Source organism: Oryza glaberrima, chromosome 2, assembly GCF_000147395.1.
Source record: "Oryza glaberrima chromosome 2, OglaRS2, whole genome shotgun sequence".
Taxonomy (NCBI): domain Eukaryota; kingdom Viridiplantae; phylum Streptophyta; class Magnoliopsida; order Poales; family Poaceae; genus Oryza; species Oryza glaberrima.
Window position 1 is genome coordinate 4,433,330 of NC_068327.1, and position 15,569 is coordinate 4,448,898.

A 15,569-nucleotide genomic window follows, 5' to 3' on the forward strand; every position below is an offset into this window, starting at 1 on the left:
TTTCTTTTATCGTAGTCTAACTTACAGTGTTAACTTTTATATCACAAATTATACAAACATAAAATATTTTCCTATTGTAAATCATTTTCTTACTTCATTCAAAATTTTCAATTTTTTAAAGGCCTCAACATGAGAGCCAATTTTTCTAAATGGCGGCTAAACCAAAATGCAGAAGATTAGAAAAAAGTGACTCCCTCCATTATATAATAAGTTTATTTTTAACCTCTCATTTCTCTTAAAAATAAGTTCATTTTAAGTAATCATTACATCGAAGTTTGTATTGAAAACATATAAAAAAGAATAATTATATTGTGATTCAATAAAGTAAGAATATTTTTTTGTTCTTATTATATTAAATATACGTTAAATGGATAAAAAATAAATTTATTTTGGAACAAGGAAGTAAAGCGTAGTGACCTGACATTCCAACATCCAAAAGCGAGTAGTAGAACACCTGGCCAAAGAGAAGGGTATAAAGGTCAGTACGCACAAGCTTAGCAGCCGCACCAAAACGCAATAAACTCATCTGCGCAGCTGACCGACCAACCAACCCCCCAACAAAAAAAGGGAAAAAGAAAAAAAACCCAGCAAATTTCCCTTCCCATGCGACGCGACCTCCTCCTCGGCGACTAGCCGGCGAACTCGCGCACGCCACCTCGGCCCACCCAGGCCCAGGCCCACCTCGCCGTGGATCGCCGGAGTAGGGGGTTGCCGGCCGGAGCGGCGGCTACCACCAGATGGTCGGCGGCGGGGGCGAGTAGCGCGACGGCGGCGGCGAGGACGACGAGCGGCGGACGGATCTGCGGCGCGGCGGGGCGGCGGGGGCGGGGGCCACCATGTCTGCCGTAGTGTGTGGGAAGAGGTCCTCCTCCATCTTCGGCGACGAGCTCATCCCTTCCTCCCCTCCCTCCCCATCCCCTCCCCACCACCACCACCACCCCGCCAAGCGCTCCCGCTGCTCCCCGGCCCGCGCCTTCGACGAGGCGACTCACCGCCGGGAGGCGCTCCTGCACCATCTCCTCTCCCTCTTCCCCCACATGGATCCACAGGTTCGCCTCCGAGCTCTACTTATATCGCTATTATTTCGATTTTTTTTTTGTGGGAGTTTGCAATTGGATGCGAAGAGGTGAATCTCCGTCCAGTAAATTATGTGGCTTGTTGGGTTAAATTCTCTGGTGCCTGGAGCTAAGGATGCAATAGCTAATAGCTACTACCAACTATGATGCTGCAGAAATGTTGAACAATAGTTAGATAGCAATGGCCTATCCATTTTTGCAACCAACCTTTAGGAATCGAAGTGCTACTAATATATCATGTCCGTCCGATCTCCGATGATCTGATAGCTGGCCATGTTTTCACTAATTTTACAGTATTCAGGAATGTAAGTGTGAATGTGTAATCAACAAATACGGCAAATTATCGAGCTTCCTTAAAGCCCAGTGTTTTTTTTTGTCAGCACCTTTTGCTTTCTTCAATTGAGCATGCATATACTGTAAGAAACTGGATTGGATCGCATTCGTCATGTACATTTTTTGCAACTAAAGGGTGTTTCCATCACAGCTATGTGGTGTTTATATTTTTAGCTGTTTGATGATGAGTTTCCGCATGATTACAGTTACTTGAAAGAGCTCTTGAGGCATCTGGAGATGATATAGATTCTGCTATAAAGAGTTTGAACGAGCTGTGCCTGGAATCGGCTGCGGTAGGTGATTCCAATAGCGTCCTGCCAGCCGCTCTTAAGTTATCGGCTGAAGGTACGTCTGTTGAATTTAGACAGTTGCATGCTAAACATCCAGACATTCATTGTTCATACTTTCCTGTGTTGCGCTGGTCCAATTTGATTGTTCATAGACATGTTGGATACCTGAAGCTGTGAATTTGAACTCTCTGCTTGGCATATTCCCCACCTCTCTGCTATGCCTTTATTGTAATGTACTGTAGCATTTTTATGGGCAACCTGCCATTAGCGTGTAACACCAGAGTTGGGTGATAAACTGAAGTGCCATGTTCTTATATCCCGTTTAAATATGATATGTTTTAGTTGATTGTGGTGTGTTCATTAATGGACAATCCACAATTGTGAGTACTGAGTAGTGTCAAGGATGAACTTCCATTGTGATATGCGGTTCTCTAGCCTCAATATTTATTTGAAGTTACTGTGCATGCTTCTACTTCATGCTCCTATAGCAAGTTATCAAGCTGGGTGGTTCCATTTTCAATTGGCCTATGACATGACACATGTACTATATTTGGTTCCTTCTAGGATATGTCCAAGCTTGATTGCCAACTTATGTTTCCATGTCTTCATGAACTATGCCTCTTTCATGAATTAAATTTCTCCAAAAAATGCCTGCTAAATGTCAGCTTGCAATCTTGGACAGGTGTTGTTAATAATGGACATTTGGATGTGCTCACTGAAAACCCACATGCTACAGAAAACTTTCAGACAAATCATCATGGTTCTGAATGGGTTGAGCTATTTGTTAGAGAGATGATGAGTGCATCAGACATAGATGATGCGCGGGCTCGTGCCTCAAGAGCCCTGGAGGCATTGGAGAAATCCATAATGGAGCGAGCAGGAACTGAAGCAGTGCATAATTTGCACAAGGTGCAACCAACAGCATATGCACGTTTCATCCATAGTACTTGTACTCCTAGGCAAATTAAGCAGTTATGCTTTGCTTTCCTGCAGGAAAATGTGATGCTGAAGGAGCAACTGGCAATATATCTGAGAGAGAACGCTGTTCTGAAGAGGGGGGTTGCTATCCAACATGAACGTCAAAAAGAGTTTGACGAGAGGACTCAGGAGGTTCATAGCCTGAAACAACTGGTTTTGCAGTATCAGGAACAGATAAAAACTCTTGAGGTACTACTCCTTACTCCTGGTGATTCTTTTGTCCCGAACACTACTCCCGGTGATTTTGATTGTTCTTACATAAGTATATTTAACATTGCAGATAAATAATTATGCACTTAGAGTGCATCTGAAGCAAGCTCAGCAGAACAATTCTATGCCTGGGCGTTTCCCTCCTGATGTCTTTTAACAGATCTTGAGGGCAATATTCCCTCTCATAGTCTTATACTCAATCATACCAAGATATCATATGATGCAAGGGGTTGACCTATTGCTCATGGTGTGGTTAGACACTTAGACTATTCACCCTTACGTCCAAATCATAAACAAGCAACGATCCTCAAAATGGAGAAAGGCAAGCAACGGTGAAGCATCAATTGAGGTGTAGATTAATGTGTGCACCAGGAAGCTTGAGTGCTTGACCCTTCTCTCAGACCATTGATTGTATGTAAAGTATGGTGAGATGTATTGTAGCATGTAATTCAAAGTATGAAAGGACCTGTTCACTGTATTGTAGTAGCATGTAATACAATTTATACAAAGCATGAGAGGATCTGTTCATTGTATCGTACGTATCCACTGATATATTTATTCGGATAAAAGAATGCTTATCAGATGAAAGTTTCCATTGTTCCGTACTTTTAAAAATTTATATCAATATTTTTATCCAAATTTCTTCTTGGAGAATTATGTGGAGCATGAATATGCCTGTCTTTAGTTTTCACGGTTTTGATTTCTGAATGCCTGGTGATTACAGAACCAGAGTATGACTCTATGGGATACCTGCACCAATATCCTGCACGATGACTGAGCAGTTTAGGACTAATGCCAATTCTGGATTTTTCACATTTTGGTCCTTTTAAAAAACTTATTTCGCAAATAGACCCCTGAAAAAACTTATCCCAGAAATGGTCCTTTGGACGGCGCCAGCCTCTCTGGCGCCGTCCTCCTGCCACTGTGGCGCACGCGAACCGACGTGGCAGGAGGAGGGCGCCAGCCATGCTGGCGCCGCCCCAGGGAGGAGGGCGCCAGCATGGCTGGCGTCGCCGCCTCCATTCCTATTTCTCTGTATAGAGTTGCAACGGTCTCATTTTTATTTTATTTTTTCAGATGTTTTTTCACACTCAGGATCACGATACAACCAACCACAAAAAAAATTTAAACTCGAACTACCACTTAGCTAAGTCTGAAAATATCTAGCATACCACTTAGTCTACTTTGCACCTTCACTAAAATTAGACCATAACTCCTTTAGTAAAACTCTTTGATCAGCATGTTAAACATAATGCACTCTACCACTATATGAAATTACTTAATCTAATTCAAAATATAACCACATGAAATGACATATATAAGTTAAACAGTACATAAAGATGTAATTTTTTTATTTTTATTTCATTTTTTTGAAATTTTTTTCACACTTAGGAGAACATAGGAACAAACCGTATAAAAAATAAACTCAAACGAACAAAATATGTGACATGTAGAATTTTTCAAAACTCTACCGAAACAGATAAAATATGTCATCTATTAAAATAGGCGTAACTTTCTCATACGGACTCGGAATCAGGCAAATAATATATGCACGGACATCTACAGAAAAAGTTACATTTGATTCTCCCTGCTTTGTTGGGTTCGGCGATATTAAAACCTCCAAATTCCGCTTGCAAGATTGTGTTTTCGAGGAGAGAAGTTTTTCGGTGGAGCTTTGGAAAATTCCACATGCCACATGTTTCGTCCGTTTGAGTTTATTTTTTACATGGTTGGTTCCTGTGAGTTCCTAAGTGTGAAAAAAATATCAAAAAAATAAAATAAAAATAAAAAAGTTGCACATCTCTCTCCTCTGCACTAGTTCGGAGAGAGAGGAGAGGAGAGGAAAAATTCTACATGTCACATATTACGTCCATTTGAGTTCAATTTTTCTATGATTGGTTCTTGTGTGTCCCTAAGCGTGAAAAAAATATCAAACAAATAAAACAAAAATAAAAAATTTCGGGGGGGGGGGGGGGGGGGGGCCGCCAGCCACTCTGGCGCACTCCCCCTAGCCACCTCAGCATCGCCCCGCCACGTCGGCAGGGGAACGGCGTCAAAGAGGCTGGCGTCGTCCTGTTGAACGACGGCGCTAGCCACTCTGGCGCCCCAAAAAGGACCATTTTTGGGATAAATTTTTCTAGGGGTCTATTTGCGAAATAAGTTTTTTAAAAGGACCAAAATGTGAAAAATCCAGAATGCCAATTGCTATCGACATTGCAAGGTGCATAACATTGATCCTGCTTCTGGACCTCGCCTTCTCTGATAGTCTGATTCTCTCTCTTATGCATATGTGACATGTGACGAACACAAACATGAACACATAAACCTCGCCTTCTCTGATTCTCTCTCTTATGCATATGTGACATGTGACGAACACAAACAAACATGAACACATAAACCATTTTATTTAGCACTTAATCCATTCGATCCAACCAGGTTACATTTTCACATAATTAAGGCTAGGTAGTAGATGCGGTGCACGGCTAGGTGCCACCATTGCCGCTCGAGGCAGCTCCCGGCGGCACACGGACGACCGGACGCAGGTAGAGGTCGTTCTTCGGGCGAACGACGACGCCCGTCTCCTCGGCCATATCCACCTCCCCTGGAGCAACTCCGCAGGGGAGCTCCCAGTCGAAGTGGTACAGCAAAGCGGCGAGCGCAAGCTCCAAGATGGCATGTGTGAACGCCAGACCAGGGCAGATCTTTCGTCTAGATCCAAACGGTATGTACTCGAAATCGGTGCATCTGAAGTCATACTTGTTATTCTCACACCTTTCTGGTTTGAACGTCTCCGTGTCATCCCAGTAATTGGGGGCTCTGCCAATCGTCCACGCGTTGATGAGCACGTTAGTGCCCCTGGGCACGTCGTACCCTAGCACCTTACACGACTCCCCACACTCCCTTGGGACAAGCATTGGTGCGGCGGGGTGCAGTCTTAGGTTTCCTTGATGACGAGCTTTAAGTAGGTTAGGCCAACTAGGTCATCTTCGGTCACACTTGGCTTCCCTTGAAGCTTGTTACGTAGCTCGGCTTGTGCCTTTTGCATTATTCTTGGGTTCCTCACCACCTCGGACATAGCTCATTGGAGCGTTGCTGTTGATGTCTCCGTCCCAGCAGCAAAAAGATCCTAATAAGAGATGTCAGATAAATTAATCAACATTACATTATATGTAGCAGTAACAATGAAGTACCACAATGATGAAATGAAAGACAATTAATTAAGTAGAGTGAAGAGAGCATCCATGGTGCTTACAAGTATGGTGTCCTTAACATCTCCCATGGTGAGCGGGGCATCGTGACCTCCTTCCTTCTGTATCCGAAGCAGCACGTCCAAGATGTCCTCGTCGGCGTCCATGGCGGCCTTCCTCTCCTGGTGATGCCTGATGGCGCAGTCCATGAGCTCGAACATCTTCCGGTGGCCCGCTGCGGCGCGGCGCGCCGTGCCGCTGACGAGGCTGGCAAGCCTCGACGACGGGAACAGGTCGCCGAGGCTGAGCCCGAGCAGGAGCTTCCCCACCTCGGCCACGCCCTCCAGGTACTCGTCCCGCATCTCGAACCTGTCGCCGATCATGGCGCGCACCGTCGTGTCCGTGACCAGCACGGCGGCGCGCTCGCTCACGTTCACGACGGCGTCGGCCCCGGCCGCGGCCGCGGCGGCGACGGCGGCGAGGAGGCGCGCCACCTCCTCCTCCGTGACGCGGCGGAACGACCGCACGCGCCGCGGGCCGAGCAGCTCGAGGACGCAGATCTTGCGCAGGCGCCGCCAGTGCGCGCCGTGGCGCGCGAACGCGAGGCCCTCGCCGTCGGCCATCATGACGTGCAGGGTGGGGCTCCACGGCCGCGACGCGAAGTTGGCGTCCTGCGCCCTGAGGACCTCGCGCGCGGCGTCGGGCGACGAGGCCACCACGAAAGGGACCTCGCCGAGCCTGAGGTACATGAGCGGCGCGCCGTGCCGGCGCGCGAGGTCGGCCATGGCGCGGTGCACGTGGGGCTTGCCCATCAGGTGGTGCAGGCTCCCGATGACCGGCAGCCGCCACGGCCCCGGCGGAAGCCTCGGCCGGCCGGCGCCATTGCCGCGCGCCCGCCTCGCCACCCTGAGCAGCAGGAGAGGGGCCACGACGAGAGCCAAGAAGATGCTCAGGTACTCGGCGACATCTTGCGCCATGGGCGCCATGGCCGTGCAAGCTAGGTGTTCGATCACTTTAAGGCCAAGCTGGAGTGTAGAATTTGTACTTCATATAAAGAAGCTGAAACAATGCCAAAAAAAAGAACGAAAAAACAAACATACAATGCAGTTTTTGATGCTGAAGCCAGCAATTTCCACTATCAGTGGAGTGAGATCATTACTTGGATTAATCACCCAAATCTGCTGGATATGCATTATCTGGAAATGCATCAGCAGATCAGAAGAGACAATTCAAGGTTGTACTATTGCTGTCATCAGCTTCAGTTACAAGTGCAGCATCCAAGCTTTTCTTTTTCTTTTCTTTTTTTTTTGAATTAGCATCCAGCTTTCGATCGTCATCAACACCTGCAATTTCAGCTCTAGCCATTTCACGGCCGGCCCAAAACGGAGGCAAAATGGCCCACGTGGGCCCAAAAGAGCAGCCCATTTTTCCTTGGGCCCAAAGAAGGGCCCGGTTGCGTTCTGTGGACCCCGGAGAAGGTCACGATGTGGCCCACAGATTTGTGTTCAGCCGTGAACAATGCTCACGGTCTTTCCACTGAATTCAGTAGTCAACTTTACAGCTGTCATGTCACCAGAGTATGCTGATCAAGTAATTTACTTCATCCGTCCCAAAACATAAGATACATTATTATATTAGGCACGTCCTAATACGATAAATTTGAACAGACGTTCTCAGATTTGTTTCTATTCGATTCTATCTTTTATATTTTAGTTATATTATGTATAGATTTTAGAATAGAGGTAGTACATTTTTTTTTGTCCGATACAAATAATGACATTACTCATGGTATTATTGCCTACTTTAATCACTCCAACTGAATGCATTAGCTTGCAGGGCATCATGAACAGACAATTCAAGAATTCTACTACCGCTGCCATCAGCTTCGGTAGTTCAGTTACAAAGTGCAACAGTAATCTTCCAGGTTGTTTTTGTCATCAGTGGCAGCATTTTCGGTTACATGCTGCATCATACTGGGATGCTACCGCGTTCGTTCTAAAATATTAAAATATTGCTATTTAGAATGAAATTTGACTTATCCTATAATAACGAATCTGAGTAGAGGTCTCTTCAAATTCTATGTTCTAAGATGAGTTAAATCCCATCCTAAATAGCTATATTTTACGACGGTAGTAGATGGCTAGTTGTCTCAGTAGTGTTTCCCTAAAGATCATATGAAGTTGTACAAGTAGGGCCTGATTGGTATAGCTCCAACCCCTAAATTTAACTCTAGGAGTTGAGTCTGGAGTGGAGTTGTGGAGCTGCCTAAACCCAGCTCCACAACTCTAGTACATTTTGTGAGAGAGCTCCACCTAACTCTACTCCCAGTTTTAGTGGAGCTGAAACTGTTTGGTTGAGCTCCAGCTCCAGGAGAGGTGGAGCTGGAGCTGGAGCTGTGCCAAACAGGCCCGTAGTATATCACAATGTGAACTATATAGTAGGAGCATAATTTATCTCAAATTATCAATCAAAGATTCATCTGCGAACATGTTTTTCTTATATAATGGAAGGAACAATATTCCTTTATCTCAAAGTTCCATAACATATTTGTGTGCGAAAAAACAACTACATACTAGGGTGTCGTCGCATGGAGTGGCACACGAACGACGGCATGTAGGTATAGGTCATTCTTCCTCCTAACAGTGATGCCCATCTCCTCGGTCATATCTAGCTCACTTGGCTTCACCCCAGCAGGGAGGCTCCAATCGAAGTGGTAGAGAAGGGTGGCGAGCGCGAGTTCTATGTTCGGCTGCGCGAACATTATACCAGGACACATTCTCCGTCCAGACCCAAATGGCAAGAACTCAAAGTCCAAACCCTTAAAGTCAATTTTGCTATCCTCAAATCGCTCAGGCTTGAACTCTTCGGGGTCATCCCAATACTTAGGATCTCTACCAATTGCCCAAGCGTTAACAAGCACAGTGGTACCTTTTGGCACATCATATCCAAAGATCTTGCATGACTCCCTCGACTCCCTAGGAAGGAGCAAAGGCGCTGGCAGATGCAACCTCAGAGTCTCTTTGATAATGAGCTTTAGGTAATTTAGGTCGGCCAAGTCTTCCTCGGTCACCTTTGGCTTCCCTTGGAGATTGTCGCGTAACTCAGCTTGCGCTCTCTTCATCACTCTTGGGTTCCTCATGAGCTCCGACATGGCCCATTGGATTGTAGTCGCCGATGTCTCACTTCCGGCGCTAAAAAGGTCCTATGAAATTTCAAAATTATTAACTTAAATTGAACATGCCAGAAATTAAATGAATTAGAACGTACGAAAAGAAAGAAAATTAGAAAAAAACATTTGGTTGGAATTTGGAAATGATGTTGTGCTTGCTTACAAGGATTACTGCTTTGATGATCCCCATGGTGAGAGGCACGTCGAGGCCACCTCCCTTCTGAATCCTCAAGAGGACGTCCACCAGATCGTCGTCTTCCACGACGTCGCCGCTCGCCGCCGCTGCCGCCGCGCGCCGCTCCTGGTGCTGCTCGATGGCGCGGTCCATGAGCTCGAAGTTCTTGCGGTGGTTCTCCTGCGCCCGCCGCGCCGCGCCGGTGACGAAGCTGGCGAGCCACGACGACGGGAACAGGTCGGCGAGGCTGAACCCGGAGACGAGCTTGAGCCCCTCGGCGAGGGCCTCCAAGAACTCGTCCCGCTTCTTGAACCTGTCCCCGATCATGGCGCGCACCGCCGAGTCGGCGATGAGCACGGCGATCCGCTCGCTGACGTTGACGGCCGCCTCGCCGTGGGGCGCCGCCGCCGCGACGGCGGCGGCGAGGCGCGCGGCCTCCTCCTCCCTGACGCGGCGGAACGACTGGACGCGGCGCGCGGAGAGGAGCTCCAGGATGGCGATGCGGCGGAGCTGTCGCCACAGCGCGCCGTAGGGCGCGAACACGAGGCCCTCCCCGTCGGCCGTCATGATCCTCACGGTGGGGCTCACCGGCCGCGTCGCGAACGCGACGTCGTGCGTCCGCATCACCTCGCGCGCGGCGCCCGGCGACGTGGCCACCACCACGGGGACCTCGCCGAGCCGGAGGTACATGAGCGGCGCGTCCATCCGCCGCGCGAGGTCCGCCAGCGCGCGGTGCACCAGCGGCTTCCCGGCGAGGTGGTGCAGGCTGCCGATCACCGGCAGCCGCCACGGCCCCGGCGGCAGCCTGACGCCATCGCTGCCGCCGCCGCGCGTCCTCGTGACCCGGACGAGCACCAGCACGGCCACGGCGAGGGCGAGGTAGTGGTAGTAACCGTAGCAGCTGGTTGGTTCTTCCATCTCTTCGCTTTGCTTCGCTGACTATACACAGCCAAAGCAGTATATTTATACACTACCTGCGTATGTATACAGCTGTATGTATTTATATCTATACCATAGATAGAGATATGGTATTTCTATTCATATCTTAATTACCTTATATCTAACATCTATATTCATAGCACTCTGAGGAAGCTTCTACACTAACTTGGAAAAAATCTGACCATTAATTTAGCAGATCACATTGTTATGATACAGATTGAGAATACATTTACACTAAATTAATTAGACACTATAAAAGAGTTCTTTACATTAACTAAAAAAATCTCACTATTAATTGAGCGGATCTTGTGTGTACTAACTAGGGACTTCGAGAGAGCTTCTACATTAAAAAAAGATTTCATCGTTAGTTAAAACAAATTGTTCTTAAGTCTATTTTCTCAACTTCACCTCTCTTCTTTTTCACGCTCATTCTTTCCAAACTACTAAATAAAAATTTCTATAGTAAAATTGTTTTAAAAATTATAAGAATCCATTCTAAATCCTTTTCTAATACTTAATCAATTATATGCTAATACGTGCTTCATTTTACGTGTCGGAGAGGAGATGTCCCCTCTCCTCCCGAACACATTCTAATGATCCATACATAGGTTACTTTAAGTATGAGGGAGTTGCTATATCTCTACTACTTAAATCATCCTTCTCCACCTCCACCTCCACCTCTACGTAAAAACCTACTACCATAAAAACCATCCATCTAAAAAGCAGACTTCTTTAAAAAAAAGCTAAATAACCCCACTAAGTCTAAATTCTCTCGGTAAATTTAATAAAAAATCGTTGAAATGCATGAGCCTATAACTACTACTCCCTCTATTTCAGATTATAAGATGTTTTTGACTTTAGTTAAAGTCAAAATGTTTCAAGTTTAACCAAGTTTATAGAAAAAAATAGTAATATTTTTCGACCCAAGATAAATTTATTATAAAACTATATTTAATTATTAATTTAATGAAACTAATTTGGTAATGTAAATATTACTATATTTGTCTATAAAATGAGTAAAACTTGAAGTAGTTTGACTTTGACCAAAGCCAAAACATCTTATAACCTAAAATGGAGAGAGTACTAATTAACTAAATTCTGATCATCTATTAGGCGAAACATGTTACTCAATCCATCTTTTAATGTATGACATCGTTAACTTTTCGACTAACGTTTGACCATTCGTTTTATTCAAAATTTTTGTACAAATATAAAAATATTTAAATCATGCTTAAAGAACATTTGATGATAAATCAAGTCACATTAAAATAAATGATAATTACATAATTTTTTTTGAATAAGACGAATGGTCAAACGTTAGATAAAAAGTCAATGGTGTCATACATTAAAATACGGAGGTAGTATTTCGATATAGATTTTATTGAGAATTCATATTAAATAAAGAATGAAGTTGAAAATAGTTTAATTAGGCTCTTTTTTTTTGAACTCAAAATTAATTATTACAAATATAAGGCTGTACTATATTTGCACTACCAACTTATTACATTACCATTTTATCCTAAAATAAAAAAAAACCAAATATTAATTTTCTTTAGTGGGAGATATAGTTTTTCATTCCACACACCCCTCTCGTTCCTTACCTGCCATCTTAAACTACGTATATATATAGCCGGCAGGGCAGGTCCCTAATTAAGGAGTAGTACAAACTTAGTCATTGTTAATCTCGACGGAGCACAAGATCCTTCCTGTAGCATAGAGTAGCAACGCACGCGCGTACAGCCAAAACCGGCCGGCCGCCGGGTCGCCGTCCACACGTCCTCGCGTCGCCGGCCGGCCGGTTGCTGGTCGGGTGGCTGTCGATCGATGCATCGATCTAGCCGTAAACTGCCCAATGCGTCGCATGTACTCCCCCTCAGTCAAAAAAAAAAAAAAACAAACACGTGTTTCGTGTCCAACTTTGACTGTCCGTCTTATTTAAATTTTTTTTATAATTTGTGTTTTTGTTGTTGTTAGATAATAAAACATGATTAATATTTTATGCGTGACTTGTATTTCTAATTTTTTTTATAATTTTTTAAATAAGACGAATGGTTAAAAGTTGGGCACGAAAATCAGGTTTGTCTTTTTCTGGACGGAGGAAGTAGATGCACGCGTCGCATCATATCCGCCGCGGTAGCGTGCGATGCCTCCAACCTGCACTCGTCCCGTACGTCTCGATCTGCATTTACCTGATTCTTCGGATGATTCTCTACAGTAGTTCAGAACAATTCTTGTAACGATGAGGAATATGGTAAGAGCCTGAGGTGAGACTGGAGTCGGAGGGGTTAGGAGTAAAGACGAAAAGAAGATTGAGCAGGAAGTGATTGATCAGACAAACAGTACTATGATTGATAGCGAATCAGACGGTGCGCAAACGCAGAAACTTTCTATACTATATATTGGTTGTGTTGTCTCTATTTGTTTACGTGGCTACAACGAGATATGGAGGAAGAGACGTCCTTTAAATATTTTTAAAAAGAAATTATAAATTTGTTAGAGATTAAAAACGATACATCGGGGTTGAAACCATACGTTCTTTATTATTGTGCTATCAAGTACATCTTTTTATTTTTTAGCTGTTGCTTGTAATTTCATCTGGTTTTGCACTGTCATGTATCAATCTAATTGGGCATACAATCTATTATATATTAAGAGTCCATCAAACATTTTCAGGAATGCTTTTAAATCATCACATTATGCTAATAAATTAGAGAAAATCTTGAGAATTTTAAGAAAAAAAAATTCAACCGTTAATTTTCACTTAGGGCTCATTCGAAAGGTAGATTGGAAAAAAGTAGGAACAAAAAATACATATAAATGGGATAAGATTGCTTGTGTAAAATAGATGATTGAAAATCATAAAAAAGTGATGTTCGGAACAAAGGAATTGCTAATAAGCATAAAAATCTTTCTAAGCAATCACATTAGTTGCTTGCATTGTTCTCAAATTATAAATCGTTAGATTAGATTGATCCTAAGAATAGAACGCCCAACTAAACCCAGCTACAGATCGGTTGGCTGTGCACGGCTGCGATGGAGGCCTGGAGAAGGCGCCCGATCGAGGCACGAAAGAGAGACTCCGGTATACTAGCAGCAGGTACTCTCTCCGTTTCATAATATAAGAGATTTTGGATAGATGTGACACATCTTAGTACAATGAATCTAAACATACGGTACGTCCAAATTTATTGTATTAGTATGTGTGACATCCATCTAAAATACTTTATATTATATTATGGGATGGGGAATAGTAGCTAGCTGTACGTTGCCTATATGCAAATCCAAAGACTCGTCCTTCCAGTGAAACATGCCACTCTATACATCAACTGCCCTACAGCTTTGCAAAGTGCATGCAAACAGTGTCCTACAGCTTAATTTGCGAAGCGTAAGAACAGTCAGCGACGATCATCTGGCCTGCCATACAAAGCTCGATCACCCGTAAACCACGGCCTAATATAACCACATCCTGGTAAAACAACCACACAAACACAATGATCGATGAACAATGCGGGCACATGATCTCACCTAACAACTACTGAGCTTAAAAACGAATAAATTGATGAGGAATAGATATCTAAGACTCATGTTGACTACGGTTTTTTTTTAAAAAAACATTATAGATCACATATATCATACAAAATGAGGTCTAGAATATGTATATCTCCTCCATCTTTACTGATTGGTATGAAAGTATACGACAAACCGCGTCAATGTAAACCAATTTGAAGGAAACTAGTTTGATTATACAAATAAAATATATTTATTAGCAACAGTAGTAAATCCGTATATGTGGATTAATAAGGACGGTGAAGACGTACATGGGAAAAAATTGTATGGCACCCCATGCCACAAAGCATGCATGGCACCTCTATCAAGATCTTGTCACCTGGTGTGCACAAATCTTGAAGCACTGATCTACCTTCAAAACCGTACTAGGGCAAAAACTAATTAACAGGCTATCACTAATCTCGCGCGCGCGGAAGGATGGCGGCGGTGATGCGCGTGACGGCGATGCACGTGCAGGAAACGGACGGCGGCGGCGGCGACACGATGACGTGCGTGCAAGAAAGGGCGGCCGCCGCCGGCAGCGGCGACGCGGACGCACGCAGCAACACGACGGAAATCGACGGAGCTAGCGCTGCCCAGATTGATCGGGCAGCAGAGGTGTGCGGGCTGATCGGTCATAACTCGAAGTCAAACTTCGCTGACGATGCCATGAAAGACCCAAGCCATGCACATCATCGGTTCAGTTCAGATGATGAGAATCTTGAAGATTGCATGAGTGATTCAGACCTGGTTTAGTTCTTAACTTTTTCTTCAAACTTATAACTTTTTCATCACATCAAAATTTTTCTACACACATAAACTTCTAACTTTTCTATCACATCGTTCCAATTTCAATCAAACTTTTAATTTTAGCGTGAACTAAGCACACCCTCAGTGTGTGAGTAATTTTGATTGATGTACTTTGTTGTGCTCAGTATATAGATACGGAATGCATACAAATTTGTGTGCACTGTATGTACGTCAATCGATTGAGTCAACGTTGCCGCCGTGTTTCAATTTGTGTGCACTTTGCTGTTGCCGCCGTCGGCCGTGCTGCTGTGCAATGCCGTGTTGGTGCGTGCGTGCTAATACGTTACGTCGATCTGCAGCCGTCCATTTCCTGTGATGTGTTCGTATCCACCTGCGTGCGTGGGTTGCGTCTCGTGACCGCTGGCATCCTTCTGTGCACGCGACCGCTGCCGGCATCCTTCCGTACGTGCACGCGACCGCCGGAATCCTTCCGCGCACGAGATTAGCGATAGCCAGTTAATTAGTTTCATGCGGTTTTGAAGGTAGAAGTGCTCCAAGATTTGCGCATGCCAGTGACAGAATCTCAATAGGGGTGCCATGTATGCTTTGTGGCATGGGGTGCCATACAATTTTTTTCCGACGTACATATCCTACTAGTCTATCTTCTTTTTATATGATGACACAGATTTTAGATAATTAATTGTTTCTTGAAATTTACTAAATAATATACTGCATAGAGCTAACAAATAGATTGAGGAAAAGAAATATCTAAACAATTTGATAAAGAAAGTTTTTAAAGAAGTCATCCTTTTAAAGCATAGCGCAAACAATTCCATTGATAGTATTACCTTTATAAGTTTCTTTAGGTACATGGCCTATGTTGTATGCCCGCGTATTTGTAGGGACTACCTTTCT

At 44.4% G+C, this 15,569-nt stretch overlaps 2 protein-coding genes and 1 pseudogene across 2 annotated transcripts; 1 reads left to right on the forward strand and 2 right to left on the reverse strand.

The window, feature by feature from the left end:
- The first annotated feature begins 528 nt into the window (after window positions 1-528).
- On the forward strand, window positions 529-3,475 carry LOC127764646 (uncharacterized). The gene is made up of 5 exons (XM_052289553.1): window positions 529-1,049; window positions 1,616-1,754; window positions 2,382-2,608; window positions 2,693-2,866; window positions 2,958-3,475. Exons 1-5 carry the CDS (start codon window positions 837-839, stop codon window positions 3,042-3,044), a joined length of 840 nt encoding a protein of 279 aa, XP_052145513.1. The 5' UTR covers window positions 529-836; the 3' UTR covers window positions 3,045-3,475.
- Window positions 3,476-5,328: 1,853 nt separating this feature from the next.
- Window positions 5,329-6,902, reverse strand: LOC127764154 (ent-cassadiene hydroxylase-like; annotated as a pseudogene).
- Window positions 6,903-8,559: 1,657 nt separating this feature from the next.
- Window positions 8,560-10,337, reverse strand: LOC127763598 (desmethyl-deoxy-podophyllotoxin synthase-like). Its single transcript, XM_052288352.1, has 2 exons — window positions 9,408-10,337; window positions 8,560-9,277 (listed from the first exon to the last, which is right to left on the reverse strand). The coding sequence occupies exons 1-2, from the start codon at window positions 10,335-10,337 to the stop codon at window positions 8,648-8,650; spliced, it is 1,560 nt and encodes a 519-aa protein (XP_052144312.1). The 3' UTR covers window positions 8,560-8,647.
- Between the last annotated feature and the right edge of the window lie 5,232 nt (window positions 10,338-15,569).